We start from the raw sequence: 17643 nt of genomic DNA, 5'->3' as shown, positions 1-17643 counted from the left end.
TCAGTGTTAGGAAACCTAATACAGGAACTGTTCAGACCAAAATATTACTGAAAACAATGCTAGACTATCTTGTTTATTAATAAAAAGACAAGAGTGCATAATTGCTACTAAAGATTAACTAATGATTTCCAACTGAAGCTAGAAGTTTTCTTCAGAGTAATACTACCTAGATAAGATAGAATATGAGAAGGTAAAAAATTCAAATAATTGACAACAACTAAATAATAAAATTAAACCGTTTTGTTTTGTTTTGTCTCTGATTACAACACTATTCTTTTAAGATGTTCAAAAGCATTATTTTCTGTTGTCTTTGTTTAAGATAATATTGTCTGTGGCATTGAATTAGGATTCACAAGAGGAGTGGTAGTTCTACCAACATCTGAGCTACTATATGCCTTGGGCTAACCTGCTTCACCCTCATATTACCCTTTCCCGTATTTGTTTCCTGCCTAGGTAGATGGTAAACTGTGAGATTCTGCATCTCTTGCTTTGTCTGTGTGTAGTACAGAGCTTCCACTGATTCTGAGTGGGTCAATTGCCTCTTGGAGATGCACATCCTTTCTCCAGTAATGTCAGAAGATTGTGCTTCTAGACCATTGATCTAGACCATTGACTTTGTTGAGTGTTTGTGCTTAGGTGGGATGAATTCAGGCCTATCATTACAGGGGTATAACATGGTAAATTTGAGTACATGCTCTCTGTGGGAAGATATTGCTGAAACACATCATCAGTGAAAGGGATCTGCTTTTTATTTGCCAGTTACATCAAATTTACCTCAGTATTTGCTGTTTGCTTCTAAATTTTAGCGGTGCTCTGTGGTTTTGTACTGCAAAATCACATTATCTGTGGGTGTGTTATGAATAAATTGTGCCATAGTGGCAGAAGTACTTGAACTGGTCTGAGCAGAGCCAGCAGGGTCAGCAATGCTTTTTAACTCAGATATGATACCACTCCATTGTGACTATGTCTTCATGAGCAACATGGGTTGGAGCCTCACAGATGCTTTAATGTGGGTGGATGTCTGATGAGTAAGCTCTGTCAGATATGCTTTAGCTTTGGGAAGAACTGGTTTATATTTTTTATGCACAGTGTTCCTTGATCCAGGATATTTGTACAAGGCATTGAAAAGCCAAGGGTCAGCCAGGGACCGGGAAAACTTCTTTACCTGGGCTAAATGATAACAAGTTGGTCCCACACCTCTTTCCTGGTAACTCTGGGTCTTGGCAGTGCTTTTTACTTTGAACACGACACACAGGTGCACAGTTTATCTCTGGCACTAGCCTGAAGTTGAAATATAATCTTGAATTCTGAAAGCTGTAATGCAAAAGCACACTAGTACCCTTCCAAATAGATGAGCAATCTCTGATATTACCTGTGACTTGCTAACACAAAAGAGAAAATGTGCTGTATATGTGCATATATAGATACACGTTTATATTTTTTTCCAGAAAAAAACCACATTTAGCATTCACTATGTGGAAAAAAGTAAGAGTTTTAGTTCTGAGAATCAACACCCAAAATGTTGATTAGTGAACACAACACGTTTGCAATGGTCACAGCTGCATGAAAAATATACTTCTCAAAGAGCTCTAAGCCCTAGCAAATTTATGTAATTTATAATATTACCTCCTTATTATGTTAATTTACGGTCCCTAAAACATAACATTTCTTTTGTTTATAAGGTCATAATAGAATGGTAATTGCATTTGCTTATGTCACCAGATGGCTTATGTTTATCAAAATCTGGCTTTTCACATTGTAACACTGTCCTGATGCATTCACTCTTTAGGCATATCTGAAGCAGGGCTGGTATTCTAGATTATGAACATAACTAACTTTCTTTAGATTTTGCCATTAATGGATCTCTTGCTTTTTTAGCAGCACCAACTGTCTTGATTTACGATTCAGGAATGCTGATGGTGAGGCAAATTTAGCAAGCAATTTTTCTGCCCAACTGTGATTCATATTAGTATTACTGAGCCATCTGCTAGGTATTCTTTGTCCTCTACAGCTTTGAGGATACAGCTTTGTGCAAAAGTCTACTCAGTTCCCCTGCTCGCACTTCCATCAGCAGAAGTACAAAACAGGGAAGATGGATGATTTTATGGGTTAGGTAATGGGATGGGCAAAATCTGTAGTCTGTCCCTGCCTCTGCTAGAGATTTCCCATGCAACCATGAGTGAATCACTGAGTTGCTTTCTGCCTTAACACCATCTGTTAGAGCAAATTTCCTTTCTCTTTTCTTTTTCTTGCTTTGTAACCACTTTGCTGAAATACAGTGGGATTACATATTTTTCCAGGAATACATATAATTATAATAATAAACAATTCTTGGCTTTTCTCTGCTGAACTTGGAATGAATTAGATTTCGGTAACTAGCATGTCAGTGCTGTAAGTTGTGAGACGACTCCAGCCAGAGATTTTCTGTTAATTCAGTTTACTCAAAAATCATAAACTGGAATCTACAGTAAAATATGAAAAGAAATCTGTAGTTGTGACCATGTAAAATAGAACATGAAGAAATTGATGAATCTTTTTTCCCCCATGCAGCTCTGTTACTACAAAATTGTGACAATATTTTCTCCCTTAAATGGTATTGTTATAAGCAGTAAAAGGTTATTTTTTTTTATAGCCACTCAGTCCCACATTATTGACTACTCTTGCTTAATTACCAACTTGTACTGAAACACATTTCAAAGAAATAACCTCGTTTTTAGTCTTTGGAATATACAGCTCTCATTTAGCACCTTTAACACATTTAATGGTTCAACTATGGTTTCAGAACTGATTCTTTCACATACAGATTCAATTTTAGAAAAATATTTACAAATTTTAGTTTAAGATAAGCATCATAGCTTATCACATTTTAAGAGTCATCTTCTGATAGATGCTTAATGTTATTGATCAAAATAGAGAAACAAGGAAAGATTCAAACCTATTAACATTGTAGCTACAACCAAAAGAGTACTTGTTTTCTGGAGAAAATAATGGCACGGGTTATATGAAATAACTACCATCACAAAGACAGATATACGAAAATTGCAGGGTTCTCATTTTTGCATTTTTGTACTTCAGACTTAAAATTAAACCAAATTATGTTAACATACATATCTCAGGAAGAAATAGGGTAAGACTGAACACTTGTTTTTCTGACAGCGCCTTATGAAATATGTCCTGAAGACTATTTGATGTCAATGGTGTGGAAAAGGACCCCAGCTGGGGACATGGCATTCAATCGATGTCCTCTCAATGCCACAGGTACGGTACTACTTTGAAATTTTATGATGACAAAAAAGGGGAGGAATATTTTGCATTGTGTCCTAGAGAAATCATTACTAGACTCATGTAAAAATGCATATATGTGAATATATCTATATAAACTCCACATCTTTGCTCATGCATATGCATGCATATATGCGCATGTACATATATTGTCTCATAGCTTGCATATATGCATGGGAGATATATATATATATATAAACATACATATGTGCATTATATTCAGAGGCAAAAAGCTGAGGAAAAATCAGTTTGACTGGACCTACCAGGCAAAATGATGAAAATGAAGCAAAACATAAACATTTTTAAGAAAACAATGATAAAAAGTGATCAAGTAAACATTGAAATGTATTTTGAAATCTTACACTAATCTCTATATACTGATCATCATTACGTGAAATTGTTTCTGTGTGTGCTTTTAAAATAGCATGAAATATAGTTTAAATAAGGTTCATTCTTGTCAATTGCTCTGACTTATATAAATATTTTCTGTCTTCTTTGTGTCTTACAGGCACCACTAGCAGACGCTGCTCTCTCAGTGTTCATGGAGTGGCCTTTTGGGAACATCCAAGCTTTGCTAGATGCATATCAAATGAGTACAGACACTTGCAGCATTCAGTAGGTGCAAAGCCAGCTTTAGTACTTGCTCTGTTTATTCATTACTAATTATTGGTGTGCAAAAAAAACTACTTTACTCTTGGATTTCTGATAAGAAATGCCAAGAAGAAAATAGACCTGAGAAATAATAATTTATATTAATGGATATTATTTGGATCTTGTATATTACTGGCATTTTTGAAGTAACCTTTGTCTTACTGTAGAAGTGGAAAAATGAATCAGATTCCCTTCTTTCATATCCACTGTGTGAAATTTTTATAGGAGTAATTTTTTCCGAGGTAAGACATATTTTGGTTTATTAGAAAATGAGATATGAATAAATAAGATTTTCTAGAAGAGTGACTTGCTGAGGATTTTATAATACCATGAATTCTTTAATTGCAGACTAGAAAGCCAGGAACAATAATTCTTTTTGCTATCGAATTTAGAACTTCACCTTTGAATGTAACAATAGGAAATGATTATAGGGTAAAGCAATCGCAGTGTCTTGGAAAAAATAAAGTAACTGTAGATGAAGAATTATTATGTGATGTTTTACAGTATGCCTAAAGAAAGGTTTCTTTGCAAGCACATGCATCATACATTTATCTACTGCCTAAATACGTTTACATGCATGGATGTAATACATTGTGAATTAGAAATATACCACCATGGTGTAGGCTAGGAATATTGATTACACTGTGATTCCATAGCCGAAGCATTCAGCCAGGTTAATACTATAGTGGGAGGCGCGCCTTTGAAGGTTCTCATGGACAATGGTTTTTGCCTGCATGATATATTTTACTGACACTCTTATTACTCTGACTCCTTTTCCAAAGGCCACTGCTCCATTTATCATTCAGCAGAGGGACACTAATTCAGCGCTGTGCTTCATAACTTCCAACCTCTCAACCAAGTGCAACATTTCTGTAACATGTTTAAAAATCTTTGGGGGCTTAAAAAGCAGTAACCTGGCTGTCATCCCTCAAGTCTGGATTGCTACTTAGAGAAGATTTTGATGAATACCTTTGAGCTGCATTTCTGTTTCATTAGATCCAACTTATTTGGGGCCTAGGATTCAGTTTCAGGGAAGGCCAAAGCAAGAATAATTTTTAAAACAAGACAGAATAGATTGTCAAAGGAATTTTCCCTACTACATAGAAACTTTTCTGTTTTATATAGCTTTCTGCATGTTTGTCTTTCCTCTTAATGTTCGTGCTCAAAAAACACTTTGAGTTGGCTGTAACTGTTTTGCATTTAATATTTTTGGTATTTTATTTCTTTTGCAACAGCTTATGTCTAAGTTAGTTTGCAACTCAAGGAGGTGGGAAGTGCTGTTTCGTGCTATTCAGTGGTTTGACTTAACTGGCTAGCTTTTGGTGAGGCACTGATAGTTTTTCAAAAGCTGCAAGTCTGCCTAGGGGTCATTGTTGAACAAAAGAAGGCATTTCTAACCCAGATCAGATTTATATTTTCTTCTATATTTCCTTTTTCAAAATATTAAATATTAATAGACCACACTATGAAATATTCTTTTTGCCAAAGAACATTTAAAAATAGGTAAAGCTTCTTTAAAATTGCACAAGCACCTAAACATATCTTAATGCTACACAAAATTTCAGTTCAGCTTATATGTATACAAATTAAAGGAGAAAAGTGGATTCCTTTTACACTTGAGAGCTGTTCACAAAGAAAACTGGCCTATCTTACATCTTACTGCTTCTCAAAGTGAACAACATAGCATATTTAAAGAATCAGAGAAAATAGAGGTAGCGACCTATAAGGTCATCGCCCTGCAAATGTAGGCTTGTCCCCCCACGATACATATGTTAGTTCCATAAATCCCTGAAAATAGGGCTTTATAAGGAAGCTGCTGACAGACGGTGTTGCTATAATAAATATGTGTGCTTATGAAAGCAATTATGAGATGTCTCAGTGTGCTTAATTTACCAGTAAAATTATTTTACTAACTCAGACCAGGAGTGGGGGGTTGTCACTCAGTTCTGTGAGTGTTCCCATAAAATCTGAGTCTGAGCTGAATTCCTTTCACTTATTATCTGAAATACATAAAAGAAAAGTAGGTCTTCAAAAAAACCGATGTTTCTGAAGTTGCTTTAAAGCGGTTGATATGCATACTTACAATACTTAATACATTAAAGCATAGAATACCAACAGGTGCCTGTCTCTTTGCCCTCCAAACAAGCCAGATATGATCCAGAACCAGCCCAGAAATCACGTATGCTGTGCCTAAGAAAATACTCTATAAAGAAAAGTGTTTCATATGATAGGAGCCAGAAAATACTGCTTTGGCCACAGACCCTGCTAACCTGGCTACACAGGTGCTGGACTGGAAGCTTAGTTACACTAGTAAATAAAACTAAACAAGGCGACTGCCCAAGCTTAAAAACTGTCCTTGTAGCCATCTACGCTGTTTAACTGTGTATCTGTTAGCATGCTCCCTGACATCATTTAAGACCATAACAGTGAGGACTCTCCCAGACAATGCCTACCATCCTTTAGAGGATAGCAGGCAATAAAAGCATAGTTTTCTGGGACAGAGGAGGGATAAAGAGTTTAACTTGAGGGAACCAGAATTCTTTCCTATGTATAGTGTAGAATTTTGTCACATAACTACAGGTGATTGACCCCTGAAAACTGTTTCCTTACTGTATGCAACTACAGTAGGTTCACTGCCTCATGCACAAAGCTTCTTTTATTTTTACAATTTTTTCTATTACTCACCTGGAAGTGACATGGGACAAAGCTCCACCCTTAATAAGCAGTATTAAAGTAGCAGAAACCCAGCTAGTGCACCACATCTCTATTTTTTGTTGACGGGGAACTGAGTGAGACCAATTAAGCAGGAAATTTATCTCAAGTCTTCTGAGTTAGTGCCTAGCCACTTTTCCATCTTAATGTTCCTGCCTCTCCATAGGACAGCACAGAAAATCCCTGGCATGGTAAAAATATAATAACTACAGGGCTTTCTGAAGAGACTTATGCACTTGAACATGATGAAATAGTAAGGGGAATGGTTTGACTTGTGACTATCTGCAGATAGTTTATGTCTTTCAAGGGCACAGTGCCCTACACAATTCATGTGTAGGAGCTCGAGTAAAAGCAGTTAATAGAATGATGCACTTCAGCTATGCCACAAATGTACAGCCTGCACTTCCATTAGTTTATTTTACCTTGTGCACTATGGAATACAAGTTCCTTTTAAAACTCAGGATAACAATTAGATCTCTTTGAATAATGGAACCAATTAGTCATGAATAATTATTCCAACATTTGATATAAATCAGTCATCAAATGAATTCAGCAAATACTGTTTGATCAGCTTATACAGCTGGTAGACTAATATGAAAATTTATTCATTGAACATATTAAGGGACAAAAATGCCCAAGTCCATGAAATAAACCTTTGGGAAATTATTTGCTTAGCTCTAATAATAATACTTAAAGAACCTAATTAGGGTCATTCTTCCTAGAGCACTATAAGTAGAAATGCAAAGTGATAAATAGGTATACTTTACCTTCTGGAATCATAACCTAGAGGATCAAGCAATAACTTAATGAACAGAAAAAGAAACATCACAGACTATATATCAGATTTTGTTCTAGTTTTCTTGCATTGTCGTAACATGCTTGCAGTACCTGCAGCTTTGCATTAAGAAAATGTTTTTAGTTAAGCATGGTGTTTCAGAACTAACAGTCATCCTTGCAGCTAAGAAGGAATATTTTGCCCAGTGATGTGCAATTTGTTAAATGTCTCCTTGAGAAAGAGGAGATAACAACAAACAAATTCTTCAAAGTGTCTTTTTTCTTGTGGATAGAGATGAAGTAAAGTCATACATTTTAATAAAATCTAGTTCCTTCTGGATAGTTCTTAGTCACATACTGATCACCGGATTTTAGTTAATGGGGAGGAATTTTCTTGCTTTCTCTAATTCCAGATTAAATTTTCGGAATTTGGAGGATTTTCTCCCCTCTGTTGGATAGACATGGTTTGGGTTTTCAGACCATTTTGCCAAATCAGTTACTGCTGTAGCAGAAGTTTCTAAAGCCTATTCTCTACCGTTGGCATATAGTTTCATTTTCTGAAAACTGAACTCCTTAAGTCTAACTAACACATTTTAATCTCTTTAAAGTGTGTCTGTTGCTAGCTTAATGGACTGTTATATGTAAAAAGGCAGATTAGATGATGATCTAATGACCCAAACATAGTCTGTATAATATTATGAAGTATGCTACTCATTACTAATTATCTTCTTTTGATCTGGAAGCAGAAAATGGTCTGCCTAATTATTTGATGTAGAATTGTTTGCTTTAGCTAGTACTTGGTTAATTTGGACTAGTGTCATCTGAAGTGTTGTTTGGGTTTTTTTACTTTATTTGGATAAACAGGGCAAAGTCTTTCCTGAGACAAAGAAATCTCGTGCTGTGATTGGATATGAGTGACTGCTTGACCAAGAATAGAATGAGCGATTAGGAGCCCACAGGCCTATTTCAGACGGTACCTCAAATAAGAGTTAATATCACTTCCATACTCTTTTGAAGCCTATTGAATTTGGTATACTACAAGAAATAAGACTAGGAAGCAAGATCCCAGCATTGGGAATATCCTACATTATCCTGCTTCCAAGAGGCATAGTTAAAGTCTTCTTCATCTATTCTTAATCCATTCTACAGATAATAGGCACCTAAATTAGAAAAAACAGCAAAACAAACAAAACAAAGTGAAAAACCAAACTGCCACAAGAATCCACTCATGCCCTCTTCAAGTGCCCAAAATCTAAAAAGCAGGAAACAAAAGACTTGAATGGGATTAAATGCAGAAATAAAAATGGGATTAAAATAGTTAATTATAGAAGAACGATGAGTTTTCATAGCTTATGAGCTCTTTAGGAATTGATTATGGAAGCCTTTATTACCATTTTAAATTAATACTATTAATGAATAAGATCTCACCATGGAGTATTAGAAACTGATTTTGTGAAAATGGAGAAAATGCTTGAATATATAAGGCTATTTCTATTTTCTCCTCTGTTATGCATTCATACTAAGTAATAGGAGTTATTGAATTACAAAAAAAAAATTAATTCTGAGGGATCTTCTTAAAAAATATTAGTAATATATAACTGTCTTATCACACACTGGAATAGCCCTTTTGCCTAAAGTGAGATTTCCTCTATATGTCTTTTGGACACTCTAGTTTGGAAGAGATTTGTACTGTGCTCATAAATAATGACTCAAGCTAAAGCCTGTCATCTAGAAACTTTGTTTCTGAAGGTCATCTCCGACATTATCAGAAAATCTCTACTAGTACAGCCCATTATATAAAGCTATGTAGCACAGCTTTCTAACCTGGATGATGAAATTCTACATTAAATTGCCATGATAAAATTAAGGTAGTAATTTCTTAGAATCATAGAATGGTTTCAGTTGGATCAGACCCTAAAACTCATCTAGTTCCATCCCCTCACTGCCATGTCCAGGGACACCTTCCACAAGATCAGGTTGCTCAAAGCCCTGTCCAACCTTGAACTTCCAGGGATGGAGCATTCACTACTTCCACTGCCTCACCACACTCACAGTAAAGAATTTCTCCCTAATATCTAGTCTAAATGTACCCTCTTTCAGTGTGAAGCCATTCCTCCTTGTCCTGTCACTGCATGACCTTGTAAAAAGGTGCTGAAAGGCTACTGTGAGGTCTTCCTGGAGCCTTTTCCCCAGCTGAACTGTCCAAATTCCTACAGCCATTCCTCATAGGAGTGGTGCTCCAGTCCTCTGATCATCTTTGTAGCCCTCCTCTGGACTTGCTCCAACAGGTCTATGTTCTTCTTATGTTGAGGGCCCCAGAGCTGAACACAGTGCCACTTTGAGTGATATAACACCCAATATAACACATTCCTGCAAAATGGGGTGCTTTTTATTGGAAAGAGAAAGTGGGAAAACTAAAACATCTCTTAACTCTTGAGAGTTACAAAGGAAAAATCTGCATATGAATTATCACACTGATGTCAAAATATTGGCACTTAAGCATGGGAAGTTATGCAGGTGAATTTTTACATATGAAACTAATAATATAGCCATAAAAATGCTTTTCGGCTGCTTCTGCTCATACTATAATTTTGTTTCCACTTTTTCCACAGCAGTGTTAGTCATAATTTTGCAAGTGCTTGGCTAAAATATAATTTGATAAAAAGAACTCTGAGGTGAATAATGATTTGCTCAGCTGCAGCTCATTAGAGATGATTTTGTTTTTCCAAATTATATTACAAGGGCAGCATATCAGCCTGTCCATGTACTCCTCAATGAAATGACTGCTGTACTCTGGGGAATGAAAGGCTTCCTCCTAAAAAATTTACTGCTCCTTTTTTTTTTTTGTTGTTGCTAGTTTAGTGCTTCATTTCTTTTTATATAGCTGCAGAGCAAAGCAGCCAGGCTTAGTTTTATAGATTTGAATGCAGGGGCCTCAGTAACAAGATTTTTGTTCAGCCTCAGTCTGTACTTACACTGGTATACACCAGCTGTTCATCTTCACCTTTGCAGCCTTTGACAGGCAGGGGTGTTATATCAGTAAATGCCTTGCCTTGCTTCCCCTGTAAGGCCAGAATATGTAGGAGCCAGCTCTATTTTGTTACTTCCATTATCTTGACTGGAGGATGACAAACTTTTCTCTCATCAGAGAACAACTGATCAAGAGAGTGCAACAGGCAACTGTTTTCCCCTGCCTCACTAACATTTTCCCATTCTACACAGAAGATTAAAACTTCAGGGAAAAAAAAGCTAATGACTTCAGTGTCACTGTTGCCTTAATGGTGAAGGCATTCATTTGGTTCTGAGAAAGCTTCACCTGCTCTGGCCTGCCAAACTTATTGCATGGGATGAAATGTTGTGGGTTTAAGTGCTTTTAACACCACGTTATAAAGTTAGTACGGTTTTCACAGTCTTCTAACAGATCTACTTCATCCTCTGTAAATATATATGGTCTTAGCCAAAGAAAGGAAATAACCCCATACTTCAGGCACTCATATGAACTATGTAGTATAGAAATCAACTGCTCCATCCCAAGTGAATGCTTTTTTTCATAACTAACTGTGTTACAATAGGCACCAGAAATTAGTAACTTAAAATCAGTAAAGTGAAATGTGTTGAAAGCTACTCTGGTACCTTCTCCATTCGTGACATTATAGTGCTTTATTTCACCAACATACACCTCAAACTGGCCTGGCTGAACATAGAGCTGTGGCTGGAACTCAGGAAAAAAAGATGACTTTATGACATTGGGGAAAGGGGGCAGACAACGCAGGAGGACTGTGAGAATGTCATGATGTTATGTAGGGAGAAAATCAAAAGGGCCAAAGCCCAACTAGAACTTAATATATATATTAACTTATAATTTTTACTACTGTAAAAAACAATTAAAAATATTTCTATAAATACATTAGCAACAAAAAGAGGGCTAAGGAGAATCTCCATCCTTTCCTGGATGCAGGGGAAACATAATGATGTAGGATGAGAAAAATACTGATGTACTTAATGCCTTCTTTCCCTCAGTCTTTACTCATAAGACCAGTTGCTCTCCAGGTAACCAGTCTGGAAAACAGGGACAGGGAGCAGAATGAAGCCCCCATAATATAAGGGGAAATGGTCAGTGATCTGCTAGACTATGTAGACACATGAGTCTATGCAACTGAATGGGATACATCCAGTGGTACTGAGGGAGTTAGAGGAAGTGCTCCCTGAGACACTTCCCATTATTTGTCAGCAGTCCTGGCTAACCATGGAAGTCCCAGCTGACTGAAAGTTAGCAAATGTGATGCTCTTTTACATGAAGGGCCGGAAGGAGGATCCAGGGAACTACAGGCCAGTCAGCTTGACCTCAGTGTTGGGGAAGGTTATGGAGTAGATCATCCTGAGTGCCACCACATGGCATGTGCAGGACAACTAGGGGACCAGGCCTAGCCAGAATGGGTTTAGGTAAGGCAGGTCCTACTTAACCAACCTGATCTTTTATAACAAGTTAAAACCTCTAGGGGATGTAGTCTACCTGGACATCGGTAAGGCCTTTGGCACTGTCTCCAATGGCATTCTCCTGGAGAAATTGGCTTCCCATTACTTGAATGGATGCACTGTTCACTGGGTAAAAAACTGTTTGGATGGCTTCATCCAGAGACTGGTGGTGAGTGGAGTTACATACAGTGGGCAGCTGGTCACTAGTGGGTTTCCCCAGGATATTGGGTCAAGTCCCGCTAATATCTTCACTTATGACCTGGATGAGGGGATCAAGTGCACCCTCAGTCAGTTTGCGTATGACACCAAATTGAATAGGTGTGTTGACCTACTGGAAGGCAGGAAGGCTCTGCCAAGGAGTCTGGACAGGCTGGATCAATGGGCCTGGTATGAGGTTCAACCAGGCCAGGTGCCGGGTCCTGCACTTGTGTCACAACAACCCCATGCACCTCTACAGGCTGGGGGCAAAATGGCTGGAAAGCCTGCCCAGTGGAAAAGGACCTTGGGATGCTGATCAACAGTCAGCTGAACATGAACCATCAGTGAGCCCAGGTGGCCAAGAAGGCTAGTGGCATCCTGGCCTGTATCAGGAATAGTGTGGCCAGCAGGACGAGGTAGGGCAGTGTTCATAGAATCATAGAATCATAGAATCATAGAATCATAGAATCATAGAATAGATTGGGTTGGAAAAGACCTCCAAGATCATCAAGTCCAACCCCTGATCCAACTCCAATTACTGTATCATGGCACTAAGGGCCACGTCCAATCTCTTTTTAAAAACCTCCAGGGATGGTGAATCCACCACCTCTCTGGGCAGCCCATTCCAATGCCTGATAACCCTCTCTGTAAAGAATTTCTTCCTAACATCTAACCTAAACCTCCCCGGCAGAGCTTGAGCCCATGTCCCCTTGTCCTATTGTTGGTTGCCTGGGAGAAGAGACCAACCCCCACCTGGCTACAACCTCCCTTCAGGTAGTTGAAGAGAGTGATGAGGTCGCCTCTAAGCCTTCTCTTCTCCAGGCTAAACAACCCCAGCTCCCTCAGCCTCTCCTCATAGGACTTGTGCTCAAGTCCCTTCACCAGCCTCGTTGCTCTTCTCTGGACCCGCTCCAGCACCTCAATATCCTTCCTGAACTGAGGGGCCCAGAGCTGAACACAATACTCAAGGTGTGGCCTCACCAATGCAGAGTACAGGGGAAGGATCACTTCCCTGCTCCTGCTGGCCACACTGTTCCTGATGCAGGCCAGGATCCCATTGGCCTTCTTGGCCACCTGGGCACACTGCTGGCTCATGTTCAGCTTCCTGTCAATCAGCACCCCCAAGTCCCTTTCCACCTGGCTGCTTTCCAGCCACTCTGTCCCCAGCCTGTAGCACTGCAGGGGGTTGTTGTGGCCAAAGTGCAGGACCCGGCACTTGGCCTTGTTGAACTTCATTCCATTGGAATCAGCCCATCTCTCCAGTCTATCCAGATCCCTCTGCAGAGCCCTCCTGCCTTCCGGCAGGTCGACACTCCCCCCCAACTTGGGGTCATCTGCAAATTTGCTGATGATGGACTCGATCCCCTCATCTAAATCATAGATAAAGATGTTAAAAAGGACTGGGCCCAGCACTGACCACTGGGGAACACCACCGGTGACCGGCCGCCAACTGGATGCAGCTCCGTTCACCAGCACTCTCTGGGCCCGGCCCTCCAGCCAGTTCCTGACCCAGCACAGAGTGTCCCTGTCCAAGCCGTGGGCTGCCAGCTTTTCCAGGAGTATGCTATGGGAGACAGTGTCAAAGGCTTTGCTGAAGTCCAGATAGACCACATCCACAGCCTTTCCCTCATCCCTTGTATTTGGCACTGGTGAGGCCACACCTTGAGTCCTGTGTCCAGTTCTGGTCCTCTCAGTACAAGACACTGAGGTGCTGGAGCGTGTCTAGAGAAGGGCGACGAAGCTGGTGAAGGTTCTGGAGCACAAGTCTTATGAAGAGCAGCTGGGAGAGCTGAGGTTGTTTAGCCTGGAAAAGAGGAGGCTCAGGGAGAACCGTATTGCTCTCTACAGCTACGTGAAAGGAAGTCTCCTCTCCCAGGTAACTAGTAACAGGATGAGAGGAAATGGCCTCAAATTGCACCAGGGGAGGTTTAGTTTAAATATTATAAAAAGATTTTTCCTGGAAAGGATTGTCAAGCTTTGAAACAGATTACTGAGGGAGGTGATGGAGTCTCCATCTCTGGAGTTATTTAAAAGATGTATAGATGTGGCACTAGTGGACATGGTTTAGTGGTGGACTTGGATATGCTGTCTTAACAGTTGAACTCAATGATATTAAAGGTCCTTTGCAACTTAAATAATTCTATGATTCTATGATCTTGCCAACATATACATGCACATTAATCTTAGAGATACTATAGAATGGGAGAAAACATCTACCTGCTTTTCAACACAAGCACATCACAATTTAATTCAACTTGGAAAGACAATTCAACCCGGAAAGCTGCTTTTCTTCCTTTCTGCTTTTGAATATCTGCTTTTTAATAGCCAACCATTCCCCCTTGTTAAATTCAAAGAAAAGTCCCCACTATCATCTGAGGACCTATAATAATTTTTCCATGTCTGGAGGAGACACATTTACCAAAGAGGAATGTGTGTGTTAAATGAAATGTGCTCCTGTGTTTGTGGCTGCTGCTGTGTCTGCAGCAATGAGCAGCTGAGTGTTCCCTGATCATATTGATATTCCAAACCAATCAACACTGCAGCCACACGTGAACTACACTGGGGTCTGGCCAGAGGTAAAGCAATAGAAGGCCATTTAAGAACTCAATACAGAAAGAATTAATCTAATTTTCCCTTAAAGTCTACAAGAACTGCAGGAACCTTCACTCCAACTGAATGCAGCATTAGCTGCAGAATGACTGCACGAATTTGGCTTGGCAGCTAGAGGCAAAAAAGTGGTCACAGCATCTTACAATTACAGCCATTCCCTTGCTTTTTTACCCACTATTTCATTTGTTGCATTCCCCCACCATGTTTTAGTTCAGGTTTGTTAAGTATGTGAGACACAAAGGATTTTTCTTGTTTATTACTTAATGCAGTACTCCCATGCAGAAATTATGGCTCCCTGATAATGCTAATTTTCTTGAAGAAACCATTTTGGTTTGTCCTGCAAACAGAAGTGAATGTCATGGGAATGACTGTATAGAAACAAAACCAAATAAATACAGAAATTGGTTAAAATCAAATAGGCACATAAATTGAAGCATTTAAACAGACTTTATGTTTTAGGGACACATACTTATCAGGATGACCATGCAGCATAAAAAAAAAAAGACAACTTACTTGTAGTACATTCCTTTGTGACCCCTAGCCTCAGCCATTCAGTCAGTATGGAGAACCAGGAGACTTTACCTCGAGCAATGTTATGTCTGTCATAGAATGAAAACAACCTTCTCAGTCGTCATTCTCTTTTTCCTCTCAACTCTTGCTCTTGTCAGGTTGCATTATACATAGATAACACAAATCTTGAAGACATACCCTCTGGTTAAAATCTGAAACAACAATAACAACAGCAAGATCTCTCACACAGCACGCCAACGTGAGCGGAATTTAATCACAGATAATTGGAGCATTTAAGAGCAGTATTTAATAAAACAATAATAGAAATCTTGGTCAATAAACACAATGATAAGTATAAGGAAAAAAAAAAGACGTGGTCTGTTTAACGATTATTCATTCCTCAACCCTAGAGTCATTTGTTACTCCACTGAAGAGCAGTCTTATCTATTCAAAATATGTATTAAAATGTTTTGTTGTATCCATGCACAAATTAAAATACTGAAATTTTATCATGACTTTCTCTGTTACCTATTTAGTGGTTATAGTTCAAGGACTAGAATTGACAATATTCATGATGATGATCATGATTTAAAAAAAAGGAATTATGTAATGGGATAAACTGGCAAACGAAATCTCTTGAGCAACGTAGTAGGAGTTTTCTTCTGAGAATGGAGAAAAAAGGTACGAAAACACCAAGCATCCCTCTGAGCTGTTCACATTCTTCTTCCAAAAGCGTTTTTGACCTCCACAGATACTAGATGAGGTTTTCTTCGAAGATGCTTTTATGCACCTCATCACATATAGAAGAGCACAATTTCCTGACATCTGTGCAGAGATTCAATTTACCTAAGATTAATGTCTAGAACAGCACAGGATTCTGTGTGATTAATCTGCCTCTTTTTCTCTAAAAACAAATCACTGTTGTGAGGAATATTTTGCTTAAGAATATTCGGAAGTATATGACAGTGGGAAGACTGTTTCTATATGGTGAAGTAATGCTCATTTTTCTTTTCATCAATATAAATTTAGAATAAGTTTCTTAAAGCACAAGGTTGCAGTGATTTCAGCTGAGTGCACTGAGACAGCTTGAAGCACAGTTCTGCAAAAACTTGGTGCAGCAGATTGCACACTGTGAGTGTATAAAAGCAGGAAGGCAAAAGTTCAGTTTCAGGGCACTCCTTATACACTTCAGCTTTTCTGGTTGGGGTGAATTATAGGAGGCTTTAGTCTGGGTTTCAGAACATTTAAAGGGACCTGTTACAGAATTGTAGAACTGAAAGGAAATTCATGAGATCATCCAGTCCAAACTCTGGTTCTATCAGAATCAGCTGTACTTGTTATTCCCCACATTTTCTTTTTCTTGGTTGTTATTAAGGCCTCCAATATGGAAGTGTACATAGTTTCTTCAGGTACATCCTTACCTTTACAGTTGAAAAATTTTCCTTAATTTATACCCTTAATATTCTTTGACACAATATATACCAATTACTTTTTTTCCCTTTCCTGGTATACACAAAGAGAATATATGATTGCTTTCCTCTTTGCAGGAACTGTGTATGTTACCATGATTGAGATTGAGACTACTAAATAATTTCACTGATGACAAAGTGCAAAATTATTTTTTATTGCTTTAGCAGTGCCCTTCATAAAATGCTGAATATGGAAAAGAAAAAATCTCTTGCATGATGTTAGGTTATAAATATTCAGATGCATAACTGAAGATGCATAGCCCTATCTTTAGACCTTATTCTGTTTCCTTTAAAAGATGGATGAAATAATATTCTAGAACACTGAAACAGCCTGGAAATAAATGAATAAACTGTAAATAATTTATTATATTGAGGGAAAGTAAATGAAAGTTCTGTGCTAGAAGAGTTAAAGGACTGTGTATTGATTATCAGAAAAAAAACAGCCTGTAAAGAAGTTTTCCTCAAATCTGAAAGAAAGCTCTATCTCACAATGACACCACATTAGAGATGTGATGTGAATGTTCTTACAATTTCTGCATCTTAAGAGCATTATGAAAAATATTTTATAAAATATTAGTGTTGGGTTGTGGACGTACAAAGCAAAGTAGTTTGCAGATTAGGAGCAATTTCAGGATATATTTTTATTTCAAAGTGTCTTTCCTCACTTCTATATAAGGCTTCCTAATTTGGGTTCTTATATTCCTTCTACCATAAAATGTATTAATGACATCATTAGTAATACCTAGCCATGAATCCATGAATCGTAAAAAATAATAAAAAAAGATTGATTGTATAATCACTCTTCAAATTAATAATTCTTTTCAGTCTTTTATAGGTTTCTTGAGGGTTCATTGTTTTCTGTCCTTTTAAACCACATCTATCTGTTAAGTTTGCAGTGATTATTATGCAGTAATAAATTTGTACTCCAGTGCTGGGGGCCTAGGAGATCTGACTTTGTAAA

At 38.2% G+C, this 17643-nt stretch overlaps 1 protein-coding gene across 10 annotated transcripts in view; it reads left to right on the top strand.

Moving 5' to 3' along the window:
* ADGRB3 (adhesion G protein-coupled receptor B3) overlaps positions 1-17643 on the top strand; it is a 459919-nt gene that overhangs the window by 200642 nt on the left and 241634 nt on the right. For all 10 annotated transcript variants that reach the window (XM_064650227.1, XM_064650228.1, XM_064650224.1 and 7 more), the window contains 2 exons: positions 3157-3258; positions 3791-3897. In XM_064650227.1, coding sequence (XP_064506297.1) covers positions 3157-3258; positions 3791-3897 — 209 coding nt within the window. The remainder of the gene's footprint in view (positions 1-3156; positions 3259-3790; positions 3898-17643) is intronic.

Source organism: Pseudopipra pipra, chromosome 3 (genome assembly GCF_036250125.1).
Source record: "Pseudopipra pipra isolate bDixPip1 chromosome 3, bDixPip1.hap1, whole genome shotgun sequence".
NCBI classification, from domain to species: domain Eukaryota; kingdom Metazoa; phylum Chordata; class Aves; order Passeriformes; family Pipridae; genus Pseudopipra; species Pseudopipra pipra.
The sequence above is the reverse complement of the archived record's forward strand: the minus strand, read 5'-3'. Positions and strand labels throughout refer to the sequence as shown.